Source organism: Mercurialis annua, linkage group LG3, assembly GCF_937616625.2.
Source record: "Mercurialis annua linkage group LG3, ddMerAnnu1.2, whole genome shotgun sequence".
Classification (NCBI taxonomy): Eukaryota; Viridiplantae; Streptophyta; class Magnoliopsida; order Malpighiales; family Euphorbiaceae; genus Mercurialis; species Mercurialis annua.
The window spans coordinates 10797501-10815401 of record NC_065572.1 but is presented as its reverse complement, the minus strand read 5'-3'; the positions used below and the strand labels follow the sequence as shown (position 1 = coordinate 10815401).

The window sequence follows — 17901 nt, the reverse complement described above, 5'->3', positions numbered from 1 at the left end:
TATAAGCCTATATGCTGCATGTATGGGGTTTGTGATAACCATAGGTGGCAATTGCCAGAATCGAGGGGTCTTTCATCGTTTTTTATGGATTTTCCGCTGCTCGTATCTTCTCGACTTTTGTTTCTCAAAGAGAATATATTTTAGTTAAATAATAAGAGCATATATGAACTAAAAACTATAGAACTGAAACCAAAGAAAGGACGAAACTAACTGATTACTCTTAAAACCGAACTCCTTCATATTACCTCTGCAAATACTTTTCTTTCAAGAGGTATCTTAGAAGAAATAAAATACATCGAACCTAATAAATTCCGGTGCAAGAACAATGGCGAAAATCGAATATTATATCAACGTCTATCTACGTTTCTTGCAGACCAGTTACCCATAATCGCATACAAAACTTTCTATCATGTAAATCAATAACTGAAATTGTACAGCAGCAGTGTCTATCAATACCTTCCATAGGACTTCACAAGGCAAGTCTAACTTCACATGATGTTTCTGTTCCTGCTGCTAATTCCATCAGTTCAGCTCCAACAAGTATTTCATGGGATTGCATCCGACGGCTAATACTCTTGGATCACGAGAAGCTTTCGGTGAGTTATACGACAATCGGATATGAAGACGTCACTGTTAGGCTGCTAACTCGTACTATCATCATTGACACAGGCAAAATAAGTAAATCAACAACTTTGTGCTCACTGATGCGGCCGTAACTCCAACTTGTATGCTTGTATCTCCATAGGAGAGATCGAAACATGTCCCTCTTGAGAAACATCTCCGACCTGCTCAGAGTACCCGAGCATTTCTGTATCTTCATGAAGAAGATTTAAAGAAGTTGCCCTTGCATTCAGTACAGCAAGTCCCTTGAACATATTGAAAAGATTTAAAGGCTCATCTGTAATGGTAGAGCATTGTGATCCGCCTTTCCGACAATATGAAGTATCCCAATGTCGTCGCTGTAAAATAAGAACAAACCTAGAATCATCCATCAGCTGCTGAGAGTATTTTGACGGCCGAGGAACTTTGAAGTTCACTATGTGCAAGTCACACGGTAACGGAGCAGCTAAAGGAGAGAAGGATTTCGGAGACGGCTGAACGGACAACTCCTGGTGACTTTTTGCAACAAATGCATGCATCGGATAGTTCAAGTGAGCTCCAACAGTATGAGATAGAAGAGACGGACTCAGAGGTACAGGATTGGATAAGGGATTTGAAGTGGCAGAAATGTTGAATTCCGCAAGGATGTGAAAGATCACATTCATTGGACGATTATCCATCACTCCTTGACCCAGACCACGTCCATCATCCCTGACCAAACGTCGGTCAAGCATAATCTCTAACCATCCTTCTTTAAGGCTTGCCACACCTAGGGACTGCCTAGAATGAACAGAAAATCTCTGGCCACTGGATCCTTGCAAGAAGGCTAGACAGGGCATAGGATAGTAATTCCCCTGCAGCGGAATCTTATCATAAGTTTCTCTTCGGCTCATCTGAAAGCCATTTAAATCAGAATAGAAAACCTTTTTATTATCAATATCTGTCTTGTATCTAACTATCAATTCCCTGTCATCAAAATCCTTGCCAAGAAGCTCGACATGATACTCTTTCTCAACAAGAAGCCCTTGTATAGCGTTATCCACGTCATAAATTCGAGTACTATGGGAGATAGGAGTTTGATCCCATTCTGTCTTCGGATGAGAGAACACTTCCTGCATTAGTGATCCCTCAGAGATCACTATGTTCCCACCCGCCACAACAATAGGCTGAGCATCACCATCAGGTTTAAACAAATAGGCTCCACTCCCCGGACTAGAATACATACCTATTTCCTCGCCCACAAAAATTTTGGAACCATCTTTACGGTTAATAGTCCTCAACAAACCAAGCTTCATGTCAAAGGTGAGTGTTTGATGTTGATTCCGGATTTCAACCTCATCGTCTTCTACTTTTGAGCAAGTATATGAAGGCGGGCATGAAAATGTATTCGACATTGAGATGTACTTTATTTTTGCTGGTTTGGCGATTTCACAACCAGCAAAACCATTAACAATATAATAAATTTGCAACCCCATGGCAGGAACAGAGGCTTTCCAGTGGACACGATGTCTCCCGGTAAAAGTTTTAGTTTTATCATGCTGCAGTTCAGGAGAGACTTGACTATGAATGCAAGTCCAGTTTGAGTCCAAAACAGCAACATCTGGTTTCTTAACAACAACCATCACGACCTCTTCTCTAGTTTGCTCCAAGGGATTAAACAGGATCACGGATTGTGAAGTCCCTTCACGGGCATTGATTACCTTATGCACTGGCTGAACATCGTATTTAGATCTCACCTGTTCTGCCTCAAACTGAGATGGGTTATGATCAGATTTTTCATGGCGGATACCAAGAAGTACTTCAACGGCTTTAGCCATGAAAATCTGCAAGTCCCTCAACGAAGTATGCATCCGGAGTCCATAATCTCGAACAACATGATCTTTAGCAGTACCGGTCACACCATCATGGTGTTGAAAAAGAGCTAGATTTCTCCTGGCAGCAGTTAACTTAAAGCCAAATCCTGTAGCTAACTTTTCGCATTGTGCTCTCTGACAATAACCCAGTAACAAAGACATCATCATTTCTGTTGCACGGAGTGTTTGCTCTAACACTCGATCCACAGCCTTGAAGAAAGGCCTCGAAACATAATAACCACTCCAGTAGTCTTGCTGCCTATCAGAATAAGTAAAGAAGTCACCAGAAAGAGATGGAAAACCTCCAATCTGACCAGACCCAATCTCCCCAGGAAGTGAATAATTTAATCTATCAGCCTCCTCACGAAGAGTCTGAAAGTAATCTTCCAAAGTTCCAAATTTTGCCTCTGCATTTAAATTTGGAGTAGAGTTTATATAATCAAACAACATTTGATAATTCCGAAATTGAGCTTCTGCTTCCTCAACACTGAGATAGCGGAAATCATCTCCAAGAGGAACAAGGAGAGTGTTAGTCCGGTATAATGTCGACTTCTTCTTATATTGACCTAGCAACTTCTCTGCCCTTTCCTGTACATTTTCCTGGCTGGTCTCCACTGGATGTTCTCCCCATGGGCACAATTCATAATAAAAGCCATGGACTCGAGCAAAATCAAACTGACAACAAATAGAAGGCTCTGGCCCACAAGTATGCGGAATATCGTAAGAATAGAAGGGCATCATGTGAACAAATATATCAGTTGATTCCTCCGCATCCCAGCTCTGACGCCAGATGTATTCTAAATTCTTATGCCGAGCAAGTTCTTTCTTTACCTCATAGTGGGTCCTTTGGATAAGCATGTTCTCAAAACCCATTCGACGGAGAAGATATGCCATGGTAGGTGAGTAACCAAATGGATCTATTGCCCATGAATTCTTAGGAATAAACCCAATGGTGTCGTTCAACCACATATTTCCCTCTGCAATCTGACAATTAAATTGCGGAAAAACTTCAGATCTAAAATATTTCACAGATGATGATAATCAACAAATACAAAAGAAAAACTGGCATAAAATATTTTGTACACAAGCAAATCTAACACATCAACTCGCTACCTCTTAATATGTCACTCAGCTAATCAATGATATACAAACAAATTCTCACAATTCAATTTAAAATGCATAAACTCCCTAAGTAACAATAATTAGATGATCGGTGGCTAAAATCACAACAATATGAATAATAAAGTGTATAAATTATAAGGACTAAGACGACCAGAAAACTGATCACCACCAAAAATTCCTACTAAGTGTATTTGTAATTGCATTATTACCAACCAACTTCGGTAACAAACAAGAGAAAGAGACAGTTAAATTATTCTTTTTTCCCAGAGATAAAGTCATAAAGAAAGGTTTTTTATTCATTTACTTTTTTACTACGTACGTAATGAACGATAGAAGAATGAAGAAGATCCAAAAGTCTAATTAAGTGCTTATTTAGTTTAAAAAATTGAGCCCACTAGCATGACCACCACAAGTATATCCGAGTTAATGAAAGGTTTCAGTGTATACCTGCTCAATTATGGCAAAATAATGTGAATTGGCCTGCATCAAGAAAAGAGACAGTGGATAGTCATCAAATGAATGTAGAAGTCATTAATTACTATGTTGTGATAAAAGGACATCATGAAAAGAGAATGGCAATAAATTAGAGCATAATTGTAAATTGAGATACCAGACCATAAAGTTACCACAGAACATACATACTATCCATGCGGGATGTAAAACAAAATGAAACAAGTTTGTACATAGAAATAGAATGTGAATTACAGATGCGTGACCATATTTGATAGCAATTTATGAAGAAGAGGACTGTAAGAAATTGAGCTCATTGCCATACCTCATCATTCATCACCCAGCCACCTCCAACAATTTCTAACTGACCATTCTTTACTAAATTTGTAAATGATTCTCTTTTTTCCTCTGTCGCATCCCTCCACCATCTTTCCAGATAAGACATTTCTTCCCATATGAACTTCCGCCGAACATCCTACAATTTCGAAGTCAATGAATCCTTATCACCACAGTAGCTCATCATATTTCAGAATATTTTACATAAAATAAAGTCTATCAAATTAATGTAATTTACCCAAAAAAAAGGAATATAGATAATTGATATATAAGCAGCAAAGCAGTGACAGTGAAAGGCTAACAGTGCATAGGCTATAAGCATCTAAGTCCATACTGTTGCAGAATTCAGATAACTGAAGAAGCTCTTAAACTTATTAGAGAAAGGGTAACAAGCAGTGTGCTTGTCCTGGCTCGGAAAGCGAGTTGTGAAATGAAATAGATATCAACAAATAAGTATTGATGAGAAACTGCATGTGTTTGTCAAAGAGAAAAAGGAGTCGCGGTTAATAATTAGAAAGACATGCACAAAGCTTGAAAGCAACTCATCCGTTATTCAATTGTCTTTTGTTTCTAATGACGAAGAAGAATAATGGGAAGATATATGACTAATAGATGTTGGAGGGTAATAACAATATGGATTAATCAGTAATGGAGGAGGAAAATAAGCAAAACAAATAATAATCCAAGCCATGTATCATAGCAAAATACACAATTCTATCCCAGTGGGAAGCCATTTAATCATAATACAAAATCAACATAAACCAAAATTAGTAACTTAACTTGGAGGCCCCCTACTAAATATAGTAATAAAATAGTATGATTATTACCAAAACCTTAAAACTAAGATCCAAATTAAACCTCAAAGTAACTACAAACTGAAACAAGATATTAATCTTAATGTAGATAGTTCAAATGCTCATCAGCGAATAAATATCGATGTTATCGATGCTAGCAATAAGTTTATCTAAGACTATCACAATCCCATTCCATATATCAAAGTTCAACAAGCTTAGCAACCAGCTTCAAGTCCACAAGTAACAAAGTACTTCAATCACAATCAACCAAAATCAATAACAAATTACGCATTTCGACCTCATTAAACTAATCAATACAATACTATCAAAACTTGCACTAAATTTGACAAAAAGAAGATGATTGGCATCACCTTAGAAAGAGTTGAGACAATAGTATCAAGAATATGCCTAGACTGCCTCTCATAATACTCATCAACAGTCAACTTCCAACCAGGATCATTATGAGAATGAGGCACAACAAACACCTTCAATCTCTCATGATCCCACTCATTCCCCTCATAGCTCACTCTCCACCCTTGTTTCCAAGGCCCACCATCCACATCCAAGAACTCAATCCTATCATACAATTCTTTAGTAGTTATGTCCACAACAGACCCCAACACCACACCTTTATCATCATTCACATTCAAAGATGGGGGCTTTCGAGTAGCGGGTTTTCGGTTCCTGCTGAAATGTGAAGTGGGCTTTGATTTAAATGAAGAGAATGGTTTTGGGACACCAAAATGAAGGATTGTGAAGAACAGGAAAAGGAGTGAGATTGATAAAGCTATGGTGAAAAAGTTTGTGAATAAAAAGTTGATGAGGATTGTTCTTTTTCTTGGTTTTCTTGAGGGAAGCTTTGATTTTGATGTGGTGGTTGATGGGAGGATTGACTGAGCCCAGGTGCCTCCGGAAGTGGAGGAGGCGCCACCGCCACCACGGCGGGTGTTGCTGCCGATGTAAGATGAGAAAGGCATGGTCTTTTTGAAAGTGAGGACACAAATTATGAGTTTTTAGAGTTTAGAAATGTTTGATTTGTGAGTTTTTGGAGTCATTTTGGAGTGGATTTGGTAATGGAGGTTGATGGGTGTTTAATTTTGGGATGATGAGATCTATGTAAATTTTGAGTTGGATTTTGGGGTTTGCATTTGGAGTTTGTGTTTTGAGTCTTCTATTTTGTTAAAGTCAAGACATACCAGATTTGATCATCTAGACTATAGGTGCACACTCACTACTGCGTTATGTATGCTTTCCAGTCTAGTTTCTAGGACTTAGGTGAGCAGAAACCCAATCGGACCGAAAAACAGAATCGCAATGAATCGATGTTTTTAGTTTGGTTCGATTTTTCAATCAAAACAGTCCGGTTTGGTGCTAGATAGAGGGTTACTAATCATCTATGGCCCCTGATTTTTAAGGGTCCGATCACTAAATCTCCTAAATCCTCTGATCTTCGGACGGCGCTCGCTAAAACCCCTAAAAACAAAAATACCTCTAACGTCGTCTTTTTTGGTCAACTGACATTCTAAAAAAAATAGGTTGTGCCACGTCATCAAAATACCCCAAAAACATTCACTCAATCCAACACAATTTAAAACAACTCAATCAAATCTAACCCAATGAAATTCAACCAAACACCTTCACCCTAACCGCCACTCACCACCGTACCGTTCTCCGGCTACCACCACTTGTCGCCGTTTCGGTCGTCTTTATTGATATGTTCTTCAACGAAGAAAAAATCTGAGCTGTTCTTTGTAAAAGAACAGTCGGTGCTATTCTTCAACGAAAAACAGACCTAGATGGATCTGGATTTGTTCTTTGTTGAAGAACATATCTGAAAGAAGACCGAAAAAAATTCTGGTCGTTGTGGCGGGTGGTGGTGGCCGAAGAATGGTGGGGTTGTGGGTGGCGATTAGGGGTGAAATGGTTTGGTTAGGGGTAATTTGTTTGGGTTGGGTTAGATGAATTTTTCTAAAAAATTATATTTAGGGGTATAATTTTGGGTGTTTTAATTTTTTTAGAGTAGCTTGGTGCCGTAATGCCGCCAATTTTTTTTTAAGAATGTAAGGAGTATTTTCATTCTCAAGGGGTTTAGTAAGGAGTATTTTCGTTCTCAAGGGGTTTAGCGAGCGCCGTCATAAAAATCACGGGGTTTAGTGATAGTTTTTAAACATCACGTACGGGTTTTAGTGAGTGTTTTTAAAAACTTAGGGGGTTTAGTTATCGTTTTTAAATATCTGGGGATTTAGTGATCGGAGACCAAAAATCAAGGGTCGTAGGTGATTATTAGCCTAGATAGAGAGAAGTTTGGAGATCGGTGTTTGATTCGATTTAAGGATGTCGAAAACTGAAATAACCAAAAAAACGATGATACCAAACATATTAAAACGACGTTATTTTGAGGTAAATGTATCTCGTATGAGGGTCTGGTTTGCTTCATTTCTATCAGTAAAATAGCCCTAATACCACGTTGTTTATAAGGTTAATTACATAAAAAAATCACGACTTTTATATGAAGTTTTATTTTAATCACGAAAATAGCCCTATCTTTCCATTCTTCTTGTTTTTCATCATTATAAACCCTAGTTTTATAATTGATTTTTTTAAATCTTTTTAGCTAATATCTTTCAATATAACTCTATATTTGACCGCACAATTTTTCTTAACGAACGAGTGTTGCGATTCGATGAAAAGCCATCATTTTCGCTTTCGAATCTGTTAATTTGCTTTAAATTGAAGTTTGCTTCAAGCCCATATTAGGTAAACATTTAATCTTTTTTTATATATATATTTTGGTATCAATGGTATTAATGACAACACAGATGAACAATCTCAAAATAGAACATAACCGAGCAACACTCACCACAACACCATCTCAGCCAAACCGAACATCACACATCATAACACCATCTCGGCCAAACCGAGCATAACCCATCACAACATCATCTCGGCCAAATCGAGTTAACTTCTCACTGATTACAAAGACAAATCTGTCAAAATGTACTCTGACATTCCAGACAATATATGCACAGACAAAGAGAACGAAATCAAACTTGTCGGACCAGACAAAGAGAAAACAAAGGTATAGTATAAAAGACCAAGAAAAAGTAGGTAAAAAGGGTTAATTCTCTTTTTCTCTCAACTCCTTTTCACTTCTTATTTTTTCTCTCACTAAAACACTTATTAACTTGACCGTCAGAGTGGTCTGCCGGAATCCCCTTCCGGCACCCTTCTAACGGTTGTATTGTGCCTTTCAGGTACAATCTTGGAGACACCACCGGACCTGAGATCCGCTCCCTATCTGCAAGTTATCAGGTATGAAATTGAGATTGTTTATATTTTATTTTTGGCCTAATGCCTCAAAAAATCCCGACCTTTTAGCCCCTTTTTAATCCTACCCTGACGTTGAAAACTAGTCAATTTTACCCTATTTCGCATTTTTGTGTTTCAATTGTATCCTGAAATATTAAATTGACATTTTTTTGTTTGGAAAAAATTATAAAATGTTCTCCATGTCTAGCATATATTAATTGTATATGTTAAAATTTATTTAGATTTAGTTAAATTAATAAAGAATTTAAATTAGTTTTAATTTGATTATGATTTTTAGTTAGTTTTTAAAAATAAAAGACTTATTTGTACTTTTTTTAATGGAATGAATTTAATTTTATCTTTAAACTTAATTAATTAAATGATTTGATCATTCAAATAAAAAAATTGTGAAAAATTAAAAAAAAAAGGATACAATTGAAACGAAAAAATGCAAAATAGGATAAAATTGACCAGATTTTAACGTCAGAGTAGAATTGAAATGGGAATAAAAGGTCGAAATTTTTTAAGATATTAGGCCTTTATTTTTTTTGGTTTAATTTATTATTGATATAACTTTGTCCTAGTCAATTCTTTGTTTTTGCATTTCACAAATCTATAATTCTAAATAAGATCAAGGTGTTGGAGATCCTCCTATTTGTTGTTGCTTTATTTGAAGGGGTATTGGCAAACAAATTTCAATATTTCACTTTTATAACAACTTAATCCTAATGTTCAAAACATCAAAAAATAAATTTTAATTTTTCAATTTTTGCGTTTTATAGCTTAATTTAAAATTTTGGTTATTTTGTTATCTTTTTTAGATTATATAGTGCAAAAATACTAAAAATTATAATTTTATTTGTAATGTTTTTAAAACATTAGGATTTAATATACTAATATATGTATCTAAAATACATACCACGTATGGAAAATAATTTCCGGAAAACAATTCAGACTATAAAATATAAAAAATAAAAAGGTTATAATTTATTTTACCATGTTTTGAACATTAAATTTAAATGACTATAAAAATGAAACATTGAGAATTTAATACCCTTTATTTGAATTATGCTTATTGAATTTTTGTATTCATTTGTTCTTTATTGATTTTTTTGTTGGTATTATTAGTTGTAATTTTTTTCCAATTCAAGGTTGTAATTTTATTTCATGTGGCTATATTATAATTTGTAAAGTTGTTCATCTCATTGAATATGAATATGATTTTTTTAAATAAAAAATGGAATCTAAATTTGTGTATTCATTGGATAATTTATAAAATTCATGGTCTTTACTTCAACGTTTGAAGGTTTTTGTTTAATGTGGATAAAAAATAATGGGCTTATTAGGTGTTTACCTAAAATAAAAAAATAATAGGAAATACTACTTCAATGTGGAAAATATATTAAAAATATCTCATTATTTTTATCTAATTATTTTTATACTCTCTGTGTCAAAATATTTAAAATTTTACCTCATATAACTAACAGCCTCTCTCCTCTTTCTTCTCTCCCCTCTCTTTTCTCCTCTCTCCTTTTTGTCTCTGATTCTCTTTCCTCCATTTTTCTTCTCTCCTTCTTCACTATTTCTCCGCCATCGCTTCCGTCATCGCTCCGCCATCGCCTCCGACATCCCCTCCGCCATCGCCTCCTCCATCGCTCCGCCATCACCTCCGCCACTATTATTTGACATTTAAATTATCGATTCTGTAATTTTATGGTTTATTTTAACTTACAGACCTAAAAAAAGTCGATCTTACAATTTTTCAGTTTTCAGATCTAAAAATCTGTAGAAAAAAACGATTTTCATCTGGAAAAAATAATTTTCTGCAAAAAACGATTTTCTGCGAAAAAACAGTGTCTGATTATCATATCATTATCATAACATTGCAGAAAATTTAAAAAAATTCTATGAAAAATAATGTTTGATTATTATACTGTTATCATAACATTATCATGACATATTTTATCATAACAGTATATTATCACAACATTATCATGACGTACTTTATAATAACAGTATATTATCATAACATTATCATGACTTACTTTATCATAATAGTATATTATCATAATATTATCATAATGCACTTTATCATAACTATATCATAACATTTTATTATACCTTGTCATATTATTATCAAACGGTATCATATTATATCATCAAATTTATCATACTGTTATCATAACGTTATTTATCTTTTATCATAACTATATCATACTATTATCATAACTATATCATAATATTACCATGACGTACTTTATCATAATTATATCGTAATTTTTTTATCATAAACTTATCATATTATTATCAGAACATTATCACAATACACGTTATCATAACAGTATCAAAATATTTTATCATAACATTATCATGACGTACTTTATCATAACTATATCATAACTTTATCATAACCTTATCATATTATTATCATAACCGTATAATATTATAATATTGATATATGATACAGACATGCTAACGTTAATGATACTGAAATGATAATCAAGCACTTTTCTTGATACTATTATTATCATACTATTATCATAACTATATAATATTATGATACTAATATGATAACATTATGATACAGATATGCTAACGTTAATGATACCGATATGATAATAAAGTATTTTTTTGTGACAATTTTTTTTGCAGTGTTATGATAATGATATGATAATGTGATACCGGTATGATAATCAGACGCTGTTTTCTGCAGAAAATCGTTTTTTCCATCATAAAATCATTTTTATGTAAATTTTTAGATCTGAAACTGAAAAAATTAAAAAGCAATTTTTATAAAACTGAGAATTAAAATAAATCGTAATTATCACCACGATCTAAGAAAAAATCGCGAAAACTAAATATGAAAGAACGGTGGATCGATGGCGGCATAATGGAAGATCGACGGCGGTGTGATGGCGGAGCGACGACGGATCGATAAAGGAACAGCGACGGAAACAATTGATAAGCAGAAAAGAAGATGAAAAAGTAGTAGAAGAAGAGAGAGAGAGAGAGAGAGAGAGAGAGAGAGAGAGAGAGAGAGAGAGAGAGAGAGAGAGAGAGAGATCAGAGAACAAAAATGAAACGCACATGTTAGAGTAATAAAAAAATACTTAGAGTAAAAAATAATAAAAAATAAGTATTATTATAATAAAAAAAAGAGTTTATAGTAAAAAAATAAATGTGCTAATAATGTGAAGTATTTTCTCTATTTTTTCCTTGTTGAGGTAAACAATACTATTATTTTAAAAAATGGAGTGTTTTCTCTAATTTTCTCAAAAATAATGGCCCATTCAAAAAAAGCCCAAACCTAATTAAAAAACTGAAAACGAACCGGACTGACTGAAAAATTAATCAAAAATTTTTTAGTGTTAGGTGAAAAATAATAAGATTCGGTCAACTATTTAAACAACTTTAATACTGTTTATTTTGGTTGATTCAAAACCGAACTGACCAATACTCATCCCTATCTAGGACTCCATATTTTTATCTTGAATATATTTTGATGGTGATTTTTTTTATTATCATTTTTAACGGAGATAAAATTCATTAAAAAGAATTAAAGTATAACTATGAAACTCCTATAATATAATTTAAATGTTGGATCTTTTAAACTTTAATCAAATAACTAATAATGAAACAACAAAAAATACAAATATAAAAATTAATTGAAATAAGAAGAATTGAGCGAGTGTCACACCTCCCCTAACGAAGTACGAGATTGACTTATAAAAATAATTTATGAAAATATACATACTTAAAATCATGTTAAATTTTAAACTAAATTTGATATTTGTCAAATGAATCCATTACATGCCATAATCTATATTGAATTCGTAAAAAACTTTTGTATAAATAATTATCAATAATGGCAAATACATTGATTATCATTTTCATATTTAAAAAACCACGTAATACAATATAGACACTACTGAAAAATTCGTTATAATATATACAAACATTAATTGTATATAATATACATAACACAAATACAAAATGACATTCTGACAGAGATGTGGCCAACTTTATTATTTAAAAAAGATCTCTTGCTAACTGAAAGGAAATTAGATTAAAAAGCAATGAATAAAAACTAGATATTGCTAACTGAAAGGAAATTAGATTAAAAAACAATGAATAAAAACTCATTGGATAGATTATAGATGTAACAAAAATTAAATGTTATTCTTCTCAGTTTAAAATACAAATTTTAAATATCAAGCTGTTAATTTTTCATAAGCATTTAAAACATATATTCAAAAAAATCATCAGAAAAGAGTATACAACATATATATAATGTTTATATGTCAAATATCCATATAATTGAAAGGGGTAATGTTATAAAAATTCATGAAATTGTTTTCTCATTTTAATCATATACTTTAAATTTTCTCATTTTCATGCACGAATTACCACTTTTTCTCAAATTCATGCATGGTGCTGAGGTGTCACGGCTTCATTGGTGTAATTTGCTGAGGTGATGGTCATTTTACACCAATGAATGAGTGCCACCTCAGCACCGTGTATGAATTTGGAAAAAAGTGGTAGTTCGTGTATGAAAATGAGAAAATTTAAATTTCGTGATTAAAATGAGAAAACGTGTAAAGTTCGTGATTTTTTTTGATATTAACCCTAATTGAAATGCGCCTATCTAAGAGAAAGATTTGGAAAGCGTACTTCAGATTTGTCGCTCCAAGCAAAGCAGAAACGGGATCTCCTAGTCCTCTCCAAAGACGAAGTATCCTGCATAACATATTGATCCATATCTACAACATGGAATTTCATTATCATATTAAAGATAATAATAAAATACGTCAAAATAACTATATAAAAATTTACAGTCATTATAAGGTCAAAACATTGTATTAATATATTATTATAATGCCAATTACTTATGACAATTATTTATATGGTATTCTCATGATAAATCATTAATTGCATATTTTCTAAAGATAGTATTTTCAAGGGATAATGTTATAAAAATTCACCAACTTTATAAGTTTTTTCATTTTAATCACGTCATTTAAAAATGGTTTAATGGCAAAAAATACCCAAATCTTTACGACTTGTTGCAATTATATTCAAACCTTTTAATTTTTACATTAATATCCAAGTTGCATTATTTTGTTGCAATAATATCCAAATTGCACTTTTTATGTGAATTTTTTGAGTTTTTTTGCTATTTTTTTTAAGACTTTTACTATATTATTATAGATCAAAATATAATAATAGCCTAATATCTTAATTGAAAACAACAAGTTTAGCCATCAATTTGATTATTATTGCTACAAAAAATGCAATTTGGATATTATTGCAACAAAAAAAATGCAATTTCTATATTATTGCAAAAATTAAAAGGTTTGGATATAATTGCAACAAGTTGTAAATGTTTGAGTTTTTTTACCATTAGGCCTTTAAAAATTGTCATTTTCATACACAAATTGCCAATTTTTCTCAAATCCATACACCGTTCAAAAATCCGGCAAAAATTGCTGATGTGTCACTACCTTATTTATTATGGTATGTCGTTATTCGGTTGTCAACTCAACAATTTTCACCGGATTTTTTAACATTGTATAGATTTGAAAAAAATTGGTAGTTCCCTGTATGAAAATGACGAATTTTAAACAGTGCGATTAAAATGAAAAAACGTGACAGCTTGTGAATTTTCATGATATTAACCCTATTTTTAATTGGGTTAATTACATGTAAAATCATGAATTTTGCAACAAGTTTCAAAAATAATATGACCTTTAAAACGTATCAATTATAGACACCACCATTCATTTTTTTAATTTTATCATAGGAACATTTTTTTGTGAAAATTTGTTGACTAACACTCGATGGGTCTGCCACGTGTCATGTCACGTCAGTAAAAAAGACACCAAAAATTGCCGATGTTATTTTTGAAAATAAATGAAGGTAGTATCTGTAATTAACACATTTTAAACGTCATGTTATTTTTAAAACTTGACGTAAAGATCTTGATTTTATATGTAATTAACCCTTTTTAATTTGATTTTATATTTTTTATATATATATGATTAATAATAACATAATCATATTTAAATTATAACTAAAGATAATTTAAATATAGTTCACATTAAATTAAAATATTTTATTATCAAATCACATATCTGACAATTTTTTAAAAATTAACTATTTAAAAAATTATTATAATATAAAATAATAATGACAAAGAAAGTTCATTTTACTAATAAAATAATAAATAACCAAATATTGTGCCAGACCATAATCAAACGCTCTAGTTTACAAATAAACAAACACAGTTCTTTAGAAAAGGCATAATACTTAAAAAAAATGGCCTACTGCCTCAAAAAATCCCAACTTTTTAACTCTTTTTCAATCCTATACTGATGTTTAAAACTGGTTAAGTTTATCATATTTTGTATTTTTGTGTTTTAATTGTACCCTAAAAATTTTAAATTGATGTTTTTTAGTTTGGAAAAAATTAAAAAACATATCTAACATATATTAATTGTATATGTTGAAAATTTATTTAAATTTAGTTAAATTAATTAAGAATTTAAATTAGTTTTAATTTGATTATGGGATTTAATTAATTTTTTTTAAAAAAGACTTATTTGTACTTTTTTAAATGAAAATAAATTTAATTTTAGCTTTAAATTTAGTTAATTAAATGATTTCATCATTTAAATAAAAAAAATTTGAAAAATTAAAAAATTAGAGTACAATTGAAACGAAAAAATATAAAGTAGGGTATAATTGACAAGTTTTCAATATCAGGGTATAATTGAAAAGGGGTTAAAAGGTCGGGATTTTTTTGAGGTATTAGGCCTAAAAAAATTATGACTTTATAATCTCTGTTCGGTCATATTCCGACGTCGAGAATTTGTTAATTTTACCTTATTTCGCATTTTATTGTTTCAATTATATCCTAAAATATTAATTTGACGTCCTTTTCATTTGGAAAAAAATTCAAAAACGTTCTCCATTTATAGCATATATTAATTATACATGTTTAAAATTTATATGAATTTAGTTAAATTGATTAAAAATTTAAATTAGTTTTAATTTGATTATAGTTTTAGTTAGTTTTCAAAAATAAAGGACTTATTTATACTTTTTGAATGAAAATGAATTTAATTTTATCTCTAAACTTGGTTAATTAAATAATTTTATTATTTAAGTAATAAAACTGGCAAAAATTAGAAAAATGGAATACAATAGAAACGATAAAATAAAATGCGATATAAGATAAAATTGACAAGTTTTCAATGTCAGAATAGGATCGAAAAAGGGCTATAAGATCCGTTTTTTTTAGGCCGTTCGAAAAACATACTTTCAGTATGAAATACCAACAATGCCCCGAATCTAATTCCTCCTCCCGCGATCCAAGACCCGAATCCACTTTTTGAATTTCCAAAACCCGCCACTAATTTATCACCACCACCACCACACCGCTCCTCTCCTCTAACGGTCTCTCTCATTTTCAGTAGCTGCTGTTTTGAGTGAAAAATGTCGGAGTTTGTTTCCCGAGAATCCGACCCGATTGGGAAACAATTTTACTGCCGCAAAGAAAAATCTCTCGGAGTTTTATGCACCAAGTAAATATATTTAATCTGTATTTCATTTGGGTTATTGATTTTGATTTGTTTTTTTCATCTGGGTATTTCTTTTTTGTTAGTTTCTTGAGTTTATACAGTAGAGATGGTGTTGCTTCTATTGGACTAGATGATGCTGCTGCTAAATTAGGTACACTTTTCTTGTTTGGTTCCTGAGAAAATCCAAGAACATTCATTATAGTTTTGATGGGTTTAAGGTTTTTTTAACTGGGTTTTTTTTTTTGCGGATTTTCAGGAGTTGAACGGCGCCGCATTTACGATGTGGTCAACATTTTGGAGAGTGTTGGTGTATGATTCTTTTTTCTTTTTAAATCTATTTATTTCTTTTGTTCAAAAGAATTTTTTTTTATTTCATAATCGGGTAGAGGGAGCGCTTGACGGAGGAATTGAACCCACGATCCCAGTAGATTGCTGCTGAGCGGTTTTACCATTTGAGCTATAACTCATTGGTAAAAGAAAAATATTGATTTGTTAAGTGTGATATTTGGTTACATGTAGGTTGTAGCAAGAAAACAAAAGAATCAATATTCATGGAAAGGATTTGAAGCAATTCCTCGTGCTCTAGAGGATCTCAAGGTATATTTTAAATAAGTGAGGTCTACAATTTACTCATGTTTTAAGACATATTTGGGGTGAAAAAAGTGACAAATGTTGTTTAATTGTTGCAGGATGAGGGTTTAAAGGAGAATTTTTGTGCTTCTATATCTACCAATTCAGCAAAGGTTTTAATTTTGTGATTGGTTTCTTAATTTATTAGTTTTTAATAAACTGTTTAAAGTGTTTGAATTTTGAATGCCAGTGTTGTTTTTGAGGATGTAATATTGGATGTTGGATCTATGATGTCACCTTTATGTTAGTGCCTCACTATGTAGCACTAGAATGGAAACGTTTAAACGGAAAAACTTTGAAATGGACAACGGAGAAGTGTTTTCGGAAAATGTATAAATGTAGACAAATAAGTATAGATTTAGAGTTCTAGAAGTGTATCCGGAATCGGAAACGAAGTGTCGAAAACGTAGAGACCGAGAAGTTTCTGTGCTCATAGGTGCCTGATAAAACCAATTGCTCTGGTCATTATCCTAATTGCATGAGATGGTGCTTATGAATTATGATATAAGCAACTTTTCTTACTGCCATTATCTTATGGTTATGTTAAGATGTTGTTACTACTTTTACTCTTATCTTTATGTGTTAAGACTTGAAAAATTCTATGTCCTTAGGCTATGTTATGCTACATAAAAACAGCTGTATACTTGATCAGTTGTGTTTCTATTCATTTAATCATAGATATTTTTTGAACACAACCATTTTTGGAAGATCTTCAGTTCTTCCATTTCTACTTATGTTAGTTGATCTTAAATGTTGTAAACTAGGTTGGGAATGAGAATGAAAATGAAGGCTCTTCTAGTTCGAAAACCGATGGTCAGGACAATTCTTCAGCAACATCAAAATCTGGTAATGTTTTTGTTTCCTTCTTATGTAACTTGACTTGAAAATCATGTTATGTTCTAGCTTCATCTTGATAATTGAACTGCTAAAACATAAAATGTTAATTTCAACTTGCATCATACTAGTGCAGAAAACAAAAGGGAAAAATCACTATGGCTTCTCACACAAAATTTTGTCAAGCTTTTCCTTTGTTCTGGTGTAAGTGTTACTTCTTTTACTGTTGATGATCTGAGTTAATTGTTTAGCCATTTTCAGTTTTTAGTGAAAGATTTTCTTACCTTACCTCTCTGCAGGTAAACATGATTACTCTAGATAGTGCTGCAATGTCATTGCTCGGCGGTTCTCTTACTTCGAGAGCTATGAGAAGTAATTGTCCTGAGATTATCT

General features: G+C 32.1%; 2 protein-coding genes across 2 annotated transcripts in view; one reads left to right on the top strand and one right to left on the bottom strand.

Annotated features, from left to right (window-relative positions):
• Positions 1 to 214: 214 nt before the first annotated feature.
• Positions 215 to 6387, bottom strand: LOC126672961 (alpha-mannosidase 2). The gene is made up of 4 exons (XM_050366906.2): positions 5527 to 6387; positions 4351 to 4500; positions 4023 to 4055; positions 215 to 3437 (listed from the first exon to the last, which is right to left on the bottom strand). The coding sequence occupies exons 1-4, from the start codon at positions 6130 to 6132 to the stop codon at positions 699 to 701; spliced, it is 3528 nt and encodes a 1175-aa protein (XP_050222863.1). The 5' UTR covers positions 6133 to 6387; the 3' UTR covers positions 215 to 698.
• Positions 6388 to 15796: 9409 nt separating this feature from the next.
• The window catches only part of LOC126671176 (E2F transcription factor-like E2FF), a 3415-nt gene continuing 1310 nt past the window's right edge, over positions 15797 to 17901 (top strand). The window contains exons 1-8 of the mRNA XM_050364903.2: positions 15797 to 16047; positions 16128 to 16195; positions 16301 to 16353; positions 16564 to 16641; positions 16734 to 16787; positions 17439 to 17520; positions 17645 to 17712; positions 17808 to 17880. Of these exons, the coding sequence (XP_050220860.1) occupies positions 15959 to 16047; positions 16128 to 16195; positions 16301 to 16353; positions 16564 to 16641; positions 16734 to 16787; positions 17439 to 17520; positions 17645 to 17712; positions 17808 to 17880 (565 nt within the window). The 5' untranslated portion in view covers positions 15797 to 15958. The remainder of the gene's footprint in view (positions 16048 to 16127; positions 16196 to 16300; positions 16354 to 16563; positions 16642 to 16733; positions 16788 to 17438; positions 17521 to 17644; positions 17713 to 17807; positions 17881 to 17901) is intronic.

Excerpts from the sequence above, each read along its gene's own strand:
- LOC126672961 (XM_050366906.2), bottom strand. The coding sequence starts at position 6,132 with ATGCCTTTCTCATCTTACATCGGCAGCAACACCCGCCGTGGTGGCGGT. Across the intron at positions 4,501-5,526 it reads TTGTCTCAACTCTTTCTAAG|GATGTTCGGCGGAAGTTCAT; the intron begins GTGATGCCAATC and ends TCGAAATTGTAG. Across the intron at positions 3,438-4,022 it reads ATTTTGCCATAATTGAGCAG|ATTGCAGAGGGAAATATGTG; the intron begins GTATACACTGAA and ends TTTAATTGTCAG.